The 19,339-nt window shown below is 45.0% G+C and overlaps 1 protein-coding gene across 7 annotated transcripts in view; it reads right to left on the bottom strand.

Moving 5' to 3' along the window:
• Positions 1–19,339, bottom strand: part of PTPRS (protein tyrosine phosphatase receptor type S) — a 542,831-nt gene that overhangs the window by 125,898 nt on the left and 397,594 nt on the right. For 5 of the 7 annotated variants that reach the window (XM_069215972.1, XM_069215973.1, XM_069215971.1 and 2 more), the window contains exons 14-15: positions 4,024–4,605; positions 3,111–3,208 (exon numbers count right to left, since the gene is read on the bottom strand). In XM_069215972.1, coding sequence (XP_069072073.1) covers positions 3,111–3,208; positions 4,024–4,605 — 680 coding nt within the window. The remainder of the gene's footprint in view (positions 1–3,110; positions 3,209–4,023; positions 4,606–19,339) is intronic. The other 2 variants (XM_069215975.1, XM_069215976.1) reach the window with 1 other exon arrangement.

The following is a 19,339-nucleotide window of genomic DNA, read 5'->3' as shown; positions in this document are numbered from 1 at the left end:
GTCACACCTGGCGGTGAGCCTCAAAGGCTCACCTCCTTTGTGCCAACCCAGCAGGACACTCCAGCTAGTGGAGTTGCCCGCCCCCTCCGGCCAGGCCCCACTTTTGGCGGCAAGGCCGGAGAAAATAATGAGAAAAACAAGGAGGAGTCACTGGCCAGTCAGGACAGCCCCTAAGGTGTCCTGAGCTGAAGTGACTCTAACTTTTAGAAATACTCCATCTTGCAGATGGAGGATTCCCCCAATAGGGTTAGGATTGTGACCCCCTCCCCTTGGGAGGAGGCACAAAGAGGGTGTACCCACCCTCAGGGCTAGTAGCCATTGGCTACTAACCCCCCAGACCTAAACACGCCCTTAAATTTAGTATTTAAGGGCTACCCTGAACCCTAGAAAATTAGATTCCTGCAACTACAAGAAGAAGGACTGCCTAGCTGAAAACCCCTGCAGAGGAAGACCAGAAGACGATAACTGCCTTGGCTCCAGAAACTCACCGGCCTGTCTCCTGCCTTCCAAAGATCCTGCTCCAGCGACGCCTTCCAAAGGGACCAGCGACCTTGACATCCTCTGAGGACTGCCCCTGCTTCGAAAAGACAAGAAACTCCCGAGGACAGCGGACCTGCTCCAAGAAAAGCTGCAACTTTGTTTCCAGCAGCTTTAAAGAACCCTGCAAGCTCCCCGCAAGAAGCGTGAGACTTGCAACACTGCACCCGGCGACCCCGACTCGGCTGGTGGAGATCCAACACCTCAGGAGGGACCCCAGGACTACTCTGATACTGTGAGTACCAAAACCTGTCCCCCCTGAGCCCCCACAGCGCCGCCTGCAGAGGGAATCCCGAGGCTTCCCCTGACCGCGACTCTTTGAATCCAAAGTCCCGACGCCTGGGAGAGACCCTGCACCCGCAGCCCCCAGGACCTGAAGGACCGGACTTTCACTGGAGAAGTGACCCCCAGGAGTCCCTCTCCCTTGCCCAAGTGGAGGTTTCCCCGAGGAACCCCCCCCTTGCCTGCCTGCAGCGCTGAAGAGATCCCGAGATCTCTCATAGACTAACATTGCGAACCCGACGCCTGTTTCTACACTGCACCCGGCCGCCCCCGCGCCGCTGAGGGTGAAATTTCTGTGTGGGCTTGTGTCCCCCCCGGTGCCCTACAAAACCCCTCTGGTCTGCCCTCCGAAGACGCGGGTACTTACCTGCAAGCAGACCGGAACCGGGGCACCCCCTTCTCTCCATTCTAGCCTATGTGTTTTGGGCACCACTTTGAACTCTGCACCTGACCGGCCCTGAGCTGCTGGTGTGGTGACTTTGGGGTTGCTCTGAACCCCCAACGGTGGGCTACCTTGGACCAAGAACTAAGCCCTGTAAGTGTCTTACTTACCTGGTTAACCTAACAAATACTTACCTCCCCTAGGAACTGTGAAAATTGCACTGTGTCCACTTTTAAAACAGCTATTTGTGAATAACTTGAAAAGTATACATGCAATTTTGATGATTTGAAGTTCCTAAAGTAATTACCTGCAATACCTTTCGAATGAGATATTACATGTAGAATTTGAACCTGTGGTTCTTAAAATAAACTAAGAAAAGATATTTTTCTATATAAAAACCTATTGGCTGGATTTGTCTCTGAGTGTGTGTATCTCATTTATTGTCTATGTGTATGTACAACAAATGCTTAACACTACTCCTTGGATAAGCCTACTGCTCGACCACACTACCACAAAATAGAGCATTAGTATTATCTATTTTTACCACTATTTTACCTCTAAGGGGAACCCTTGGACTCTGTGCATGCTATTCCTTACTTTGAAATAGCACATACAGAGCCAACTTCCTACACTCTCCCTTTCCAAGGACCTCGTCACCCCCAGAGCTAACTTCAGCAACGCCATGACCCACGTCGCCAAATGGATGAGACAAATTCTCCTGGGATGACACCTGGTGGCCCCCCTTGCTCAGACCACCCCTAATTCCCGACTGACCATGCCCGCAACCTTGACATCATCATCGACAGCAAACTCACCTTCAAGTGAGAGATTAATGCAGTAGCTCCTCCTGCTTCCACATCCTGCGCATGCTATGGAAGATTTTCAGATGGATCCCAATTGAAGCCAGGAAAACAGTAACTCAAGCCCTTATCACCAGCAGACTGGATTACTGAAACACCCTATACGGCGGTCTCCACGCCCAGCTCCTCCACCGCATCCAAACTATCCAGAATGCTGCAGCGAGGCTCGTCCTGGACCTTCCTAAACGAACAAGCATCACCCCCCCACTTCAAAACACTCCACTAGCTGCCCATGCACAAAAGGTGCAAATTCAAAGTCCTGAACCTCACATAGAAAGCTCTCCAGAACATTAGATTCAATCTCATCAACCACAGACTCTCCTTCCACCGGCCCACCAGAGACCTCTGCTCAACTTCCTGCGCTCAAGTACCATTTGTTTGCTGCAACCTCTGCAACCTCTGCGGAGGTCGCTCCTTCTCCTACCTAGCCACCAAGATCTGGAACGATCTCCTTCTCCATCAGTGCACCGCACACACCACCTCCTGGACTTCAAGGGAAAGCTCAAGACATGGCTCTTCGATGAGATGCTATCAGTTCACAGCAAGAACCCCAGCCCCTGGATGCCCTCAGTGGTGAGAAGTCTGTGCTTTACAAACACTGACTGATAGCATCACATACAACCACCTCTCATTGCATTACAAGCTCTGGGGGGCATTAATGCAGATATCCAATAAACACTTGCAGTCAAGGGGCACTAAAGACACTTAAATGATTTGTGTAGCACAGGTCCCAAAGGTTAGCATCACAGTCACTCTACTGTGAAGATACCACAAACCATGATAGTGGACAACCCACACTCAAGACACTGAAAGCACTACAGTCCTCTCTGCGGACACACAGTACAAGTACAAACAAGTACAAAGTATCCATTCTGGAAATAGTCAATACTGAATACACAGTTGACACACAGCCATCACAGCTAAGCATTCAATCTACCAACCCTGATACATAGAAAGTCTAACACCACGGAAACCCAGCAGCAACTGATTCACAACATTTTGCACCATTCTATTGTCTTTTAGTGTACAACCTCAATCAATGTACTTACTTTGTAAGGTGCTGGCAAATTGTAATTCTCAGGAAACTCCCAGCTTAATAGAACAGACGACTTCATGACCATCTTCACCTTGAAATTTTTGGGTAAAGCTGTTGGCAAAGAGCCAGGGAAGTAACAGGCAAGCAAAGGAAAGGTGATTAGATACATAAGAAGTATGACCCATAAATGATGACTTAGAACAGAGCCTGAAATTCGTTCAAAAACCAGTCTAAATGACATTTATGACAAATTAAACACCCAGTACCCTCAGCGGCAAAATGACAGGCACCTGGATAACATAAGTAAAGTTGTATTTACACCAACCCTTGTCTTGCAGTGATCTATGCAGTGATATCACATAGTAGTGTAATGCTCTGTCCTACCACGCTGTATGAGAAAACCACCACCACAGCTAACAGACAGCTAATGGGTGAAAAACGACCAGAATCTCACCTCTTTCCTGCCCTAAAAGAAATTGCTGTTAAGAAAGGTACTTTGGTAAACATGGAGTTGGGAGTGGGGGTTAGGAAGACAGAAGATGCCTTTCGCATTATTATGCTTTTCACCCGAAAAGTAACGCAAGCGCTGCATTACATGATGATTGCAGGGGTCAAGAAGCTAAGTTGCTCAGGATAGCGCTCATGAGAATGATCGGTCGATGAGAAAATCATTACTGCAAAAGGACTAAAGAAAAGGCTCCTCCCACCTGTAATAGGACTGGTCCTGCCAAGTGCCAGTTAGAAGTGTCTGAACTCAACTTGAAGGAAAGTGAAATGAAGACTTACCTGACAGAGGTGGTGAAATTACTGTGCTAGGAAACCAGCACGCCCTCGAGCAAAGAGGCTGCAAGCCACAGCATGGGATGCTGCCGGTTTTCAGCACACCACCTGAATATCTGGGTTAGAGAGGAAATGATATGCCCTACCTTGGTCCAGGTGGAATGTGCGGTACTGGATGACAGGGCTGTATGGGCCTGCCCCTTTACTGGTGTGGGCTCTGATTTTGACATCGTATGCTGTGTTGGGTTTCAGTCCCCTCAGGATGTAGGAACTCTCAGAGGAGCTCAGGTCTATCTCCACGGGGTTGCCTGAAACACCCGCTTCCCGGTAGGCCACTGTGTACTTCTTGATGATGCCATTCCTCTCTGCAAGCACCGGTGGAGACCAGCTGAACTGGATGGACATGGAGGTGACATCACTTGAGTCAATCTGTGGGAAGCCCTTGGGCACATCCTCAGGGATGGTAACATTCATGACTGCTTCCTCCCCAAAGCCTGCCCGGCTCTTGACTGCCATTTTGAAGATGTAGGTGGCACCCTTGTGAACATTTGTTACAGTGTACTTATCATCCAGGGTTGTGAACTCCAGTGTTGACAGGGGGTCTATATCCTGGCGCCCAAACTGCAGCCGGTAGCCCAGAATCTGAGTTTCTGACTTTGGAGGCTCCCATTGCACCATTAGGCGATCCTCCAAAGTCTGATAGACGGACACAATAGGTCTCCCAGGAACTGAAAAAGAAAGATAACTTAGTATTAGATAAAAGTTTAAACACCAGAACTGAACAAAGTCAGGATGCAAGCTCACAATATTACAGCCAATGTGAACCAATTTTCTGAAGACATCCCGAGCCCTAAGGTCGCTACTTACACCTGTGAAGAATCAATGGGTGACTTAGCTTTCTGCTGCAATGTAAGTGAGGGCAAGGTAGTACTGTTCAATTGATTACCTACTGGCTGTAGATCAAAGGATCCTTAATTCTTGTCTTGCCTTTAACACCTGATCACACTTTGTGATCTGGGAATAATAAAAAATGGAGAGAACCAGATGCAAAGGAACCATCCAGTAGAAAAAAATCCATTTCACATTATCAGTCCTCCCTTTATTTATTTGTATATGTAATTCCCCCTAAACAGTCAATGAACAATCAACACCAGTAGGAATTCCAAAATGTCATATTGTTCAACGAAATCTAGGTATGAAAACTTGCTGGGACATCATTGACTGGGTGGCCCCCATTAAAGCTTGAGTAGCCGGCTTTTTAAATGTACTAGTTCTGCATCCGCTAATCCTGTCAACCCAGTTACGGTTATGTTGGAAACCTTGTATAAAGCACAGCTTTACCTACGCTATGACTTCTTGCAAGTATTGGATATAATCTCCTATTGCAATACAGTTACTATTGTTAAGAGGACCTGTTACTTGGAAGGATGATGTTTTTAGAGCTTTGCTACAGGAACAATGCATTACATTTCTTAAGTACTGTGGAAGATAATTCAATAGTGGGAGGCCCATCACAATGAAAACACAGCCCCCTTTTGATATTTCCTGAACTTTGGAATACGTAGGAGAAGCTTTCAGAGCAACTAAGGTTTCTGGGTGATATGTGCCATTCAGACTTATAGAGAATGATATACTTTTCTTGTGTAGTGCTTGATTGGCAATGAATAGATGTTATTAAGCAATGGCTATGTTTGCTCTAACAAAAAAATCGAAGGAGGGTAGAAGAAGATAGGGAGGTAAGGGAAAATAAGTATACTTGGAAAATCTGTGAAGAAGTGGTCAATGGGGAATACATGCAGAGTGAGTGAGTCGAAGTGCTGCAAGACAGAGGAAAAGAATGAGGCGAAAAAAATTAACAAGGGAGAGAAGCAGGACAGTTAACACACTACATGGTTCTGCAAAGTTGGTCCTGGAGAGCTGGGTCCATGCCACAATTTTAGCATATTCACATTTAGAAAAAAGATGTTTCAGAAATCTACAGTTTTCTAAATGTGGATATGCTAAAAATCTGGCATGGATCCGGCTCTCCAGGACCGACTTTGCAGAACCCTGCACTAGGAAACAGAGATGAAGGCGGCTGGACAGCGTTGACCGCTGGAGGAGGAGAAAAAGGCGTAGTAAAATGAGTAAAGCATTGAACTACACGCATCCTAGAAAAAGTTTGCGAAAGAGGGGGAGAATGACAAGTTTTATGCGGGGGGAAGATGAAGCATTGCATATTGGAGGCAAAACACAAGACGTGGTGCTGGTTATCTCCTGGTTATGGAATACTCATTAAGGAAATCATTCAGGAAAAAGTGGCATACTTCAGGTTGACTTTCAGAAACTTGATAGAGCTTTTATAAAAGACAATTTTGACCAAACTAATTCATAAGGGTGTCACATCTGTGTTTGTATGTGGGATTTATATAGCATATATGTTTCTGAAAGGCAACAGGCTACAGTGGAGCTCCGAACACAGAGCAAGAGCTGCTGAACAGTTGTACCTGAGCATTTCTTTTTGACAGGATACTAAAACTCTGTGTGAATATTATGTACAGGTAATGTAGCTACGGAACTGCGTCTGTGTGAGAGTACCGGATTACACTCCTGCTGCACACCTCTAGGTGTATCCTGCAGGTCACAGGTTCAAATGCTCTGAGAAATGGATAACATTTACCCCATCCAAAGTAGTCAAACTGAACATAAATGAGTTGTTAAGTGATACCACTGGTGTGACCTACTGTGTTGGACATAAGCTTTCCCACAAGGCTACATTTGGGTCTAGTGTAATAGAATTACAGATCTGTTCAAAATTACAGTTGGCAAACAATATAAAATCCCTTCTAATAGAGTCTAATAAGGATGGGTCACCAACACCAGAACCCCAATGGTAATCTGAGAAATTCTGGGTAAGAAAATACTAGCCTCCAGGATTTAGTATAGCATAATAACAATCCACCCTTAAAAGGCAATTGCCTTTAACACATACTTTTCGCAACAAAAAAGTCAGGCCTACTTGCTTTGTCATACCTTTTCATTACAAATAGATCATACCTCAGGAATCTGACAGAACTTCTCCCAGTGAACAGATAAGGCCTTTAACATTTGCCACTGGTTTGACAGTGTAACCAGCACAGGCCTACTGATGTGTCCATAAACTGGCAACCATCACGTCTGCAGTATACAGTTACAAACATATTCAGATTTAAAGTTGGCACAAAAATATGCAACTCTTCTTTATAAGTAACAAGCATTTGCAATGCAATGGGTCTCGTGTTTGCTCGAGTTAGAGCTATTAGCATTGTCAATTCCTAACTGGACTTTTCTTGCCACATAAACTGAAAATAAAAAGTCAAATAGTTGACATAAACGAGCCAATTCAAAGCGCCACTGCCGCCATGAGTGTGAGCGCCGAGAAGAGACACAAAAGGAAAAATGTTTGCTCGCAGTCAGTTATCAGCAAAAGTGCAATTATCCATGTCACAGGGTCAGTGGCCAAGGTGGTAACCAAACCGCCCCAAGGAGGGACAAGCGTAAAGCATTTACCAACAAAATCAAAGGATTTTTGAAAGACAAGCCCATGAACTAGTGATGGGCGTGCGGTGGGCGTGGTTATTATGCTCAACCTAAAAATGACAAAATAATGAAGTAATACTATCACAAAATGGGATTTTCTTTTTCTTGTTACATAATTTAGTTGACCCTTCCACATAATTTGTTCCTGCCCGGCCATATAATTCCAGTGGCCATGCCTATAGCATACTATGATATAAATACACTGTAACAGGCTTGTTGGCGTAAACAAATGCTTTCCACAATAAATATGCCAGGCCTGCTGGATATGTCATAATGTTTGAGAATAAACAGACAAGACCTAAGGCCTTTGGCTTAACTGTCCCAGCGCAGCAACCAAGCCAACAGCTGTATTGTTGGCTTGTCACCATATTCAACTCAGACCTACTGTAGTGGGTGTAAGCTTTCCCACAATGCAACCATTATACACACTGTCATAAAATGACAAAACAAAATTACAGTTGGAAAAGCAAAATACTATCTCTTGTAAAAAGAAGGCCTAAAATGGATTCTCATAATGTGAATCTTCTATAGCCATGGTATGTCAGAGGGGGCAACCAACACCAAACCCTTGCCTACTACAGTAATCTGCATGATTACATGTAACAAAATACCAATTACTAGGTTTTAATACAAAGTAATAACAATCCACTTTTAAATGTCTATCAACTTTAACACATTTATCACAATAAATATGTCAGGCCTACTGCCTTTATCATAACTTTTCATAACAAACAAGCCTGTAACCTTTATCATTGTATTGTCACCAAGACCAACTCAGACAGTGTTCGTCTTACTTGTATCCACAAGGCAGCCATCAGTTATACTGCAATAAAATTACTAAATATGTACAAAATTATAACTGTCATAACAACATGATATCTCTCCTAAAACAGCCTAATAAGGCCTATTGTGCTGCAAATCTTCTTTGCTCCTGGTTTATTCGGGTGGGTGACCAACACCAAAACTCCTGCCTAGTACAGCAATCTGTGCGATTCGATGTTACAAAACACCTGCCTACAGTCTGTAGTTGAGTGTAATAACAATCCATCCTCAAAAGCCTATTGCTTTTAACACATGCTTTTTACAATAAGTATGTCGTGCCAACTGGCTTTGTTGTAACGTTTCATATTAAACTTAAGGAGTCTGCCATAACGTCTCCCAATAAACCAGATAACGCATATAACCGTTTTTTTTGGCTTGATACAATAACCGAAATATGCCTATTCAAGCGCACATAAATGGGGAACAATCATGCATACTGTTATACTATTAAAACTAGGCAGAAAACTATAGTTTGGAAATCAATATTTCCTAAACCCTTCCCTTCTACAGTAAACTGCGAGATTACATTAAACAAAATATCTGACTATAGATTGTAACGCAACATTAGAACAACCCTCTGTTAAAGGCCTACTTGCTTTAACAAATGCTTTTCTCAATAAATTAGCTAGGCCTACTATATTATCATAAAGTCTCAAAATAGGCAGACCAGTTATATGGCATCAGACGTAAATGTTCCCAGTGCACCAATCAGGCATATAACTTGTCACCATAATCAACTCGGGCCTACTGCTTTGAGCGTAAGCTTTCCCACAAGACAACCATCTGGCACACAGTCACAAAATTGTCTATTTCTCTTAAGAAGGCTTAACAGGTATTCTTACAGTCTAAGTCTATATCCATGGTCTGTTGCAAGGGGTAACTAACACCAAACACTCTGTGATATTCCCTGTAACAAAATCCTTCTCTGCAGGCTTTGATATAGAATAAGAATAATCCCCCATTAAATGTGCGGATGTTTACAAATGCGTTTCACAATAAATGTCAGGCCTACTGCCTTTTTTGTAACATTTCAGAATAAAGAGCTCAGGACTGTAGACATGATCATTTGCATGGCATCATAACCAACCCAATCCTGCTGTCCTGAATACAAACTTTACCAGAAGCCAAGCGCTTCAGTGCAACCACACAATTTCAGCCCAATCATATTGTGTAATGAGGAAACCAACATGTGGGTGAAGCCTAAGCCCCTGTTTCAGTAGTACCTTGAAAGCTCTTTTTTGTCACATAAGATCTGATGACAACTGCACTGTCAAGCCAGACCTAAAAATGAATAAACATAACAGATGCCAAATAATAGAAAACAGACCAAACGTCGTTCAGTTATATAATTTCATCCACAGTAAGTGACATTTAATTACTCTACCAACTTCATCCTGATTGGATCACCGTTAGTGCAGTGAAGGGTAGGCGAAGTAACATGCCTTTGCTAATGTGATACGATATAGAGATTCTTCTATTTGCTGAAACCAAAATGATAGCAGCAAAAACCCTCAAACAGGCAAGCCATGCCGAGGCAACTTTAAAACCCATCCTAGTTTTTCAGACAAAAGCATCAAGTCTCCAGTGATGATTCAGGCTTAATGAGATGATGTTCCAGAATCAGGTTTTCCCGAACGTGGGAACACAAGTTCAGATTTTTCCAGGCAGTAGTTATGCACAAAAAAAGACAATGTTTTAGCCACAGCAGCAGCCAATCCTCCTACGCCATTTTTTTTTCAGGCAGGCGGACGCATCCGATGCACCCCCATACCCGCTTCAGAACTTACCTTTTCCTTCCCTGCTTCCTTCATCTTTTCTCTCCTCCCCAGCCCTGAAGCAGAAGCATACTTTTACCATCTGCAAATACCGGGAATTGGGAATTCTGTGTGGTTTTATGACCAGTAACTCTACAGCAACACCCCATTCCAAGGGGCTTAACCTGTAATTGCATGGTACTGGTGCAGATGTACTGCTCAGCACCAGTTAATTTGCATTTGTTTGTACTGCCCTGGAAGTATGGTGCAAATTGAAATAAGGGCATTTGTCTTCTCCGCGTTGTAGTTTCACCATTGTCCTAGTAAGGTTGGGCCCACAGGTCAAAGTAAGCCGGTGAGTGGGGAAAAAAACCTCAAATCACCTTAATCACCTTGTGACATGTGATCAGTGGAGAGACTGGTCTCTTCATTGCCTATGTGGATTATTAGGACAGTGCTAGGGGATCATGAAATCCACACTAATGATCAGAACAAAGACATTGTTTGCCGTTTGAAGAAGTATAACACTGATGTACTTAGTGTGTTCATGAGAAGATGTGCGGTTTACATACATGGCCCCTTTAAATTATGTGCTCTGGAGTATACAAGTATGTCGCGTGGGGTAGGTCCGTCTTAATGCTATGGTTGCCTATCAAAAATATAAGTATGGGGTACTAGAGAAAACTTAATTGTATCTTATCATGACTTTGCTTCTATAGTTACAAGCCAAAATCAAAGTGGAATAGGAGGGTCTATAACCACATCACGGGAATGTCTTTACCCCTTGACTAAATAGACTGGACATAATTTACAGTCATCTGGAAGATGATGAAATTGGGTTTTTTGAGGGGAGGTCGAAACAAAAGGAGCAGTGGTGATAAACATGATAAAACACTTTTAAAAATACAAAAATAAAATTCATTACATCTTATCAGCTGACACCAGTTGGTGAGGAAAACTCAAGCTCACTTCAGTGCCTTTCCCAAAACCTGTGTCCATTTCTCCTGGAAGGTAGTGGAGGATCTTGGACTATAATGTGTAGTGAGGTTAAGAAAGATCAGTACTGCAGGCAAACCCATGTACAGCGGCACTACAAGGTCCTCCCTCTCATGTCATCTTGGGTTTTATGACAAGCCTTAAGCCTGGCAATCAGTTAAGACCTTTTTTGGCTGGATATTGCTGGAGTATTAGAAAAGGTGCTAACTTGAGAGGCCCTTCACATCAGTCTGTTCCTTTAGGAAAGGGGTAATTACAAATTAATTGTACCGGCCAGGATAGTCTGTTGTAGTGAGATACTTTCTAGCTTAGTTGGACCAGAAAGTTTGATGCTTCTGATTCTGTTTGTTAAGTTGAGTTTGTTCAATTGGTTTGACCCTGGACAGAGGAAACGTTGACGATTGGAATATGAGGGGGATTTTTCCATGCTGCTCCTAATTGAAGTACAGGTTTTTGCAATCAGTGCCCAAAGAACGGTTAAAAGTGGTACACCACACATTTTTAAGGAACTGCAACTCTGTGATTCTCTCTCTTTAAAAGTATATCTACCCCCCCTCCTTTACCTCCTTGCTTCTCTTGGTTTGAGATGTGTTTGGCTTAACAAATGACATCTCAGAGGTAAAGAAATAGAGCACAACTACTACACAAGAAACGATCTGAAAGATCAGTGCACGCTGAAAAGACTATGTTCCAAATCACAGTAAGAGGATTTGCGAGACCACGTCTGCCACAGGCTTATCCAAATCCAAACGTGAGAAGCTCAAATCCAGCAATGTTATGGCTAAAATCATGGTTTGGTCCCATCACATCCTTGACATAGTAATTGGATCCTAGACCCACTCAAATCCAGGACTGGCTTACGATTGAGTTTTTCTTCGGTTGGTATGCTCAAAGATTTAAACATGGTCTGGTCAAATCTAGATTCTGATGGGGGAGTGAAGGCTTGGCTAATTCAAATTCAAACCAGAGTAGCTGGAGTCAGACTTTGCCATTTCTTACAGAGATGAGTTTTATAATGTGGACTTGCCACTTTTAGCCTGTTCTTCCAATGCTTTTAAAACAGCTTTAAAAGAAAGAGCACTGCTGAGGCTTTTTTTGTTAAAAAAATAAAATATAACTGTCATATGTTAGTATGGTACAGACTGCCTACCTCCACAGCTATTTGCTTGGTGTCTTGACATTGGGGAGATATGTTTGAATTTGTTTGACAAAGTTACTAAACTTAAATGGTGCTCCTGTACTGACTGTTGGCTGGTATTTTTCAGGTATTTCATTTTTATTTGTTGATATTTAAGAACGTTAAGTGCATGTGTTAGATGCATGTGGCATCTAACACATGCACTTATTGCTTATTACATACATGTAGATTCATATGTATATTTAGCTCAGGTATGGAATCTCTGAAAGGCACTGCTTGGGTGGAATTTACAAACAAAGAATAGTGGATAGTAATATTTTTGGGGTTTCTACCTTTCGCTACCAAACCTGCAAGGGAAGTGCATGACCTGTCGTGCTAAAACAATAGATGATGGACTGAATGCAGAGCAAATCAAACATTCACCCCAGTCACAGTCTGCGTTTAATCCATTATTTATTTTTTGCTTGCCATGCCATTCCAGTTTGGACTCAGCCATATGCAAATCAGTCTTGACCTTTTCCCCTATGGGAACAGTCCAGCCCGAACTGCCAGACCAGTTCTTCCCTGGACCAAAAACAAGCATCCTGGGACCAGATTCAGGGTATCACCCTTCATCAGCCAGGCTAGCTTGAATCTGGTGACATAGCAACCATGGGACCCACATCTGGGCCTACCTGGTGCAAAGTGCGCCAAAAGCAAAAAAGCACAAATGATTGACAGAATGCAGAACCAATCAAACATTCACCCAGTGTCACAGATCTGGGGTTAATCTATCAATTATTTTGCTCACCATGCCACCCCAGTTTGGACACAGCCATATGCAAATCAGTCTTGACCTTTTTCCCTATGGGAACAGTCCAGCCCGAACTGCCAGGCCAGGCCCTCCCTGGACTGGAAACAAGCATCCTGGAACCGGTTTCAGGGTATCACCCTTCATCAGCTAGAATAGTTTGAATCCAGTGGTGCAGTGAGCAAGGGACCCATGTCTGGGCATACCCTTCCCACTTGGGGTGAGAAATGCAAAAAACAACAGATGATGAACGGAACGCAGAGAAAATCAAACATTCACCCCCAGTCACAGATCTGGATTTAATTTATCCATTTTTTGCTTGCCATGCCATTCCAGTTTGGACCCAGCCATATGCAAATCAGTCTTGACCCTGTTCCCTATGGGAACAGTCCAGCCTGTCATGCTGTCACCATGCTCACCCACCATTAAACTGAATAAGGAATAACAATCACCTTAGTTTTTTAAAGCAACATAGTTATCCAAATGTGCTTGGCATGAAGTGGAGCACTAGATCACGCAGAGCATTGTCTGAGTTCCACCAAGGATTTTAAAGAAGTGTCAGTAGGTCCGGGGACAATCATTCCATTTTATAAAGTCCTGGTCTATTGTAGGACTATTTTAGGAAATATCAGGGGTGAATGAAGGATTTAATCTTATGCTGACGTACTAGATCTTTTTGTGGCGTCAACTTATTACAAAGTGTGTTCCCTGAATTGACACAGACAGGTCTTATTTAATTTTCACTGTGCTCTCTGTTTGACGTTCTCAGTCCAAGGTGGATGAAATACTGTAAGGAAATGCCTCCTTGGCATGGTTGCCCCCTGACTTTTTGCCTTTGCTGATGCTATGTTTACAATTGAAAGTGTGCTGAGGCCTGCTAACCAGGCCCCAGCACCAGTGTTCTTTCCCTAACCTGTACTTTTGTATCCACAATTGGCAGACCCTGGCATCCAGATAAGTCCCTTGTAACTGGTACTTCTAGTACCAAGGGCCCTGATGCCAAGGAAGGTCTCTAAGGGCTGCAGCATGTCTTATGCCACCCTGGAGACCTCTCACTCAGCACAGACACCCTGCTTGCCAGCTTGTGTGTGCTAGTGAGGACAAAACGAGTAAGTCGACATGGCACTCCCCTCAGGGTGCCATGCCAGCCTCTCACTGCCTATGCAGTATAGGTAAGACACCCCTCTAGCAGGCCTTACAGCCCTAAGGCAGGGTGCACTATACCATATGTGAGGGTACCAGTGCATGAGCATGGTACCCCTACAGTGTCTAAACAAAACCTTAGACATTGTAAGTGCAGGGTAGCCATAAGAGTATATGGTCTGGGAGTCCGTCAAACACGAACTCCACAGCACCATAATGGCTACACTGAAAACTGGGAAGTTTGGTATCAAACTTCTCAGCACAATAAATGCACACTGATGCCAGTGTACATTTTATTGTAAAATACACCCCAGAGGGCACCTTAGAGGTGCCCCCTGAAACTTAACCGACTATCTGTGTAGGCTGACTAGTTTTAGCAGCCTGCCACAAACCGAGACATGTTGCTGGCCCCATGGGGAGAGTGCCTTTGTCACTCTGAGGCCAGTAACAAAGCCTGCACTGGGTGGAGATGCTAACACCTCCCCCAGGCAGGAATTGTCACACCTGGCGGTGAGCCTCAAAGGCTCACCTCCTTTGTGCCAACCCAGCAGGACACTCCAGCTAGTGGAGTTGCCCGCCCCCTCCGGCCAGGCCCCACTTTTGGCGGCAAGGCCGGAGAAAATAATGAGAAAAACAAGGAGGAGTCACTGGCCAGTCAGGACAGCCCCTAAGGTGTCCTCAGCTGAAGTGACTCTAACTTTTAGAAATCCTCCATCTTGCAGATGGAGGATTCCCCCAATAGGGTTAGGATTGTGACCCCCTCCCCTTGGGAGGAGGCACAAAGATGGTGTACCCACCCTCAGGGCTAGTAGCCATTGGCTACTAACCCCCCAGACCTAAACACGCCCTTAAATTTAGTATTTAAGGGCTACCCTGAACCCTAGAAAATTAGATTCCTGCAACTACAAGAAGAAGGACTGCCTAGCTGAAAACCCCTGCAGCGGAAGACCAGAAGACGACAACTGCCTTGGCTCCAGAAACTCACCGGCCTGTCTCCTGCCTTCCAAAGATCCTGCTCCAGCGACGCCTTCCAAAGGGACCAGCGACCTCGACATCCTCTGAGGACTGCCCCTGCTTCGAAAAGACAAGAAACTCCCGAGGACAGCGGACCTGCTCCAAGAAAAGCTGCAGCTTTGTTTCCAGCAGCTTTAAAGAACCCTGCAAGCTCCCCGCAAGAAGCGTGAGACTTGCAACACTGCACCCGGCGACCCAGACTCGGCTGGTGGCGATCCAACACCTCAGGAGGGACCCCAGGACTACTCTAAGACTGTGAGTACAAAAACCTGTCCCCCCTGAGCCCCCACAGCGCCGCCTGCAGAGGGAATCCCGAGGCTTTCCCTGACCGCGACTCTTTGAATCCTAAGTCCCGACACCTGGGAGAGACCCTGCACCCGCAGCCCCCAGGACCTGAAGGACCGGACTTTCACGGGAGGAGTGACCCCCAGGAGTCCCTCTCCCTTGACCAAGTGGAGGTTTCCCCGAGGAACCCCCCCCTTGCCTGCCTGCAGCGCTGAAGAGATCCCGAGATCTCTCATAGACTAACATTGCGAACCCGACGCCTGTTCCTACACTGCACCCGGCCGCCCCCGCGCTGCTGAGGGTGAAATTTCTGTGAGGACTTGTGTCCCCCCCGGTGCCCTACAAAACCCCCCTGGTCTGCCCTCCGAAGACGCGGGTACTTACCTGCAAGCAGACCGGAACCGGGGCACCCCCTTCTCTCCATTCTAGCCTATGTGTTTTGGGCACCACTTTGAACTCTGCACCTGACCGGCCCTGAGCTGCTGGTGTGGTGACTTTGGGGTTGCTCTGAACCCCCAACGGTGGGCTACCTTGGACCAAGAACTAAGCCCTGTAAGTGTCTTACTTACCTGGTTAACCTAACAAATACTTACCTCCCCTAGGAACTGTGAAAATTGCACTAAGTGTCCACTTTTAAAACAGCTATTTGTGAATAACTTGAAAAGTATACATGCAATTTTGATGATTTGAAGTTCCTAAAGTACTTACCTGCAATACCTTTCGAATGAGATATTACATGTAGAATTTGAACCTGTGGTTCTTAAAATAAACTAAGAAAAGATATTTTTCTATACAAAAACCTATTGGCTGGATTTGTCTCTGAGTGTGTGTACCTCATTTATTGTCTATGTGTATGTACAACAAATGCTTAACACTACTCCTTGGATAAGCCTACTGCTCGACCACACTACCACAAAATAGAGCATTAGTATTATCTCTTTTTACCACTATTTTACCTCTAAGGGGAACCCTTGGACTCTGTGCATGCTATTCCTTACTTTGAAATAGCACATACAGAGCCAACTTCCTACATTGGTGGATCAGCGGTGGGGTACAAGACTTTGCATTTGCTGGACTACTCAGCCAATACCTGATCACACGACAAATTCCAAAATTGTCATTAGAAATTCATTTTTGCAATTTAAAATTTTTCTAAATTCTTAAAAGTCCTGCTAGGGCCTTGTGTGTTAAGTCCCTGTTTAGCATTGTCTTTTAGAGTTTAAAAATTTGTTAAAAGTTTGAAATTAGATTCTAGAAACAGTTTTAGATTCTTTAAAAAGTATTCCAACTCTTAGCAGAATAATGTCTGATACAGAGATGCAGGTGGTGGAACTCGACACCACACCTTACCTCCATCTTAAGATGAGGGAGCTAAGGTCTCTCTGTAATATAAAGAAAATAACCATTGGCTCCAGACCTACCAAAATTCAGCTCCAGGAGCTGTTGGCAGAGTTTGAAAAAGCCAACCCCTCTGATGATGACATCACAGAGGAAGAAATTAGTGACTTGGAGGCCAATGTCCCTCCTCCAGTCCTAAATAGGGAGAACAGGACCCCTCAAGTCCTGTCTCCAACTGTGTTAGTCAGAAATAGTGAGTCCCTCACAGGAGGGTCCCACATTTCTGAAATCACTGAGGATGCTCTCAGTGAAGATGACCTCCTGTTAGCCAGGATGGCCAAAAGATTGGCTTTAGAGAGACAGCTCCTAGCCATAGAAAGGGAAAGACAAGAGATGGGCCTAGGACCCATCAATGGTGGCAGCAATATAAATAGGGTCAGAGATTCTCCTGACATGTTAAAAATCCCCAAAGGGATTGTGACAAAATTTGAAGATGGTGATGACATCACCAAGTGGTTCACAGCTTTTGAGAGGGCTTGTGTAACCAGAAAAGTGAACAGATCTCACTGGGGTGCTCTCCTTTGGGAAATGTTCACTGGAAAGTGTAGGGATAGACTCCTCACACTCTCTGGAAAAGATGCAGAATCTTATGACCTCATGAAGGGTACCCTGATGGAGGGCTTTGGATTCTCCACTGAGGAGTACAGGATTAGGTTCAGGGGGGCTCAAAAATCCTCGAGCCAGACCTGGGTTGACTTTGTTGACTACTCAGTGAAAACACTAGATGGTTGGATTCAAGGCAGTGGTGTAAGTAATTATGATGGGCTGTACAATTTATTTGTGAAAGAACACCTGTTAAGTAATTGTTTCAATGATAAACTGCATCAGCATCTGGTAGACCTAGGACCAATTTCTCCCCAAGAATTGGGAAAGAAGGCGGACCATTGGGTCAAGACAAGGGTGTCCAAGACTTCAACAGGGGGTGACCAAAAGAAAGGGGTCACAAAGACTCCCCAGGGGAAGGGTGATGAGACAACCAAAACTAAAAATAGTAAAGAGTCTTCTACAGGCCCCCAAAAACCTGCACAGGAGGGTGGGCCCAGAGCCTCTTCACAAAACAATGGGTACAAGGGTAAAAACTTTGATCCCAAAAAGGCCTGGTGTCATAGCTGTAAACAGCATGGACACCAAACTGGAGACAAGGCCTGTCCCAAGAAAGGTTCCACTCCAAACTCCCATCCAGGTAACACTGGTATGGCTAGTCTCCAAGTGGGATCAACAGTGTGCCCAGAGCAAATCAGGGTCCACACTGAAGCTATTCTAGTTTCTGAGGGTGGGGTGGATTTAGCCACACTAGCTGTCTGGCCGCCTAACATGCAAAAATACAGACAGCAACTCTTAATTAATGGGACTAGAATAGAGGGCCTGAGGGATACAGGTGCCAGTGTCACCATGGTGACAGAGAAACTGGTTTCCCCTGGCCAATACCTGACTGGAAAAACTTACACAGTCACCAACGCTGACAATCAGAGAAAAGTACATCCCATGGCAATGGTTACTTTAGAATGGGGAGGGGTCAATGGCCTGAAACAGGTGGTGGTCTCCTCAAATATCCCAGTGGACTGTCTGCTTGGAAATGACCTGGAGTCCTCAGCATGGGCTGAGGTAGAACTAAAAACCCATGCAGCAATGCTGGGTATCCCTGAACTGGTGTGTGTGAAAACAAGAGCACAGTGCAAGGCACAGGGTGAACAAGTAGAGCTGGAGTCTGGAAGAATGGCCCAGCCTACCAAGAGAACAGGAAAGTCAGTTGGGAAACCAACTACAACACAGCAAAAGAAAGGGAACCTCTCTTCTCAGGAAGAAGTTCTGCCCTCTGAGGGAACTGAGCCTTTGGAGCTTGAACCTTATCAGGTTGAGCTCTTAGGCCCAGAGGGACCCTCAAGGGAGGAGCTGTGTAAGGGACAAGAAACCTGTCCCTCTCTTGAAGGCCTTAGGCAGCAAGCTGCTGAAGAGTCGAAAGGCAAGAAAAATGGAACGCATAGGGTCTATTGGGAAGATGGACTCCTGTACACTGAGGCCAGAGACCCCAAACCTGGTGCCACTAGGAGAGTGGTAGTGCCTCAGCTGTTCAGGAAGTTCATCCTAACATTGGCCCATGACATTCCCCTTGCTGGACATTTGGGACAAACCAAGACGTGGGAGAGGTTAGTCAACCACTTCTACTGGCCCAATATGTCCAACATGGTTAAGGAGTTTTGCCTCTCCTGTCCCACCTGTCAAGCCAGTGGTAAGACAGGTGGACATCCAAAGGCCCCCCTCATTCCACTTCCAGTGGTGGGGGTTCCCTTTGAAAGAGTGGGTGTGGACATAGTTGGTCCACTGGAACCTCCCACAGCCTCAGGAAATATGTATATCCTGGTAGTAGTGGATCATGCTACCAGGTATCCTGAAGCTATTCCCCTTAGGTCGACTACTGCCCCTGCAGTAGCCAAGGCCCTCATTGGTATCTTTACCAGAGTGGGTTTCCCTAAGGAGGTGGTGTCTGACAGAGGTACCAACTTCATGTCAGCATACCTAAAGCACATGTGGAATGAGTGTGGGGTGACTTATAAATTCACTAC

Source organism: Pleurodeles waltl, chromosome 12 (assembly GCF_031143425.1).
Source record: "Pleurodeles waltl isolate 20211129_DDA chromosome 12, aPleWal1.hap1.20221129, whole genome shotgun sequence".
Classification (NCBI taxonomy): Eukaryota; Metazoa; Chordata; class Amphibia; order Caudata; family Salamandridae; genus Pleurodeles; species Pleurodeles waltl.
Note: the sequence above shows the minus strand (reverse complement) of the source record. Positions and strands in the feature narration are given on the sequence as shown.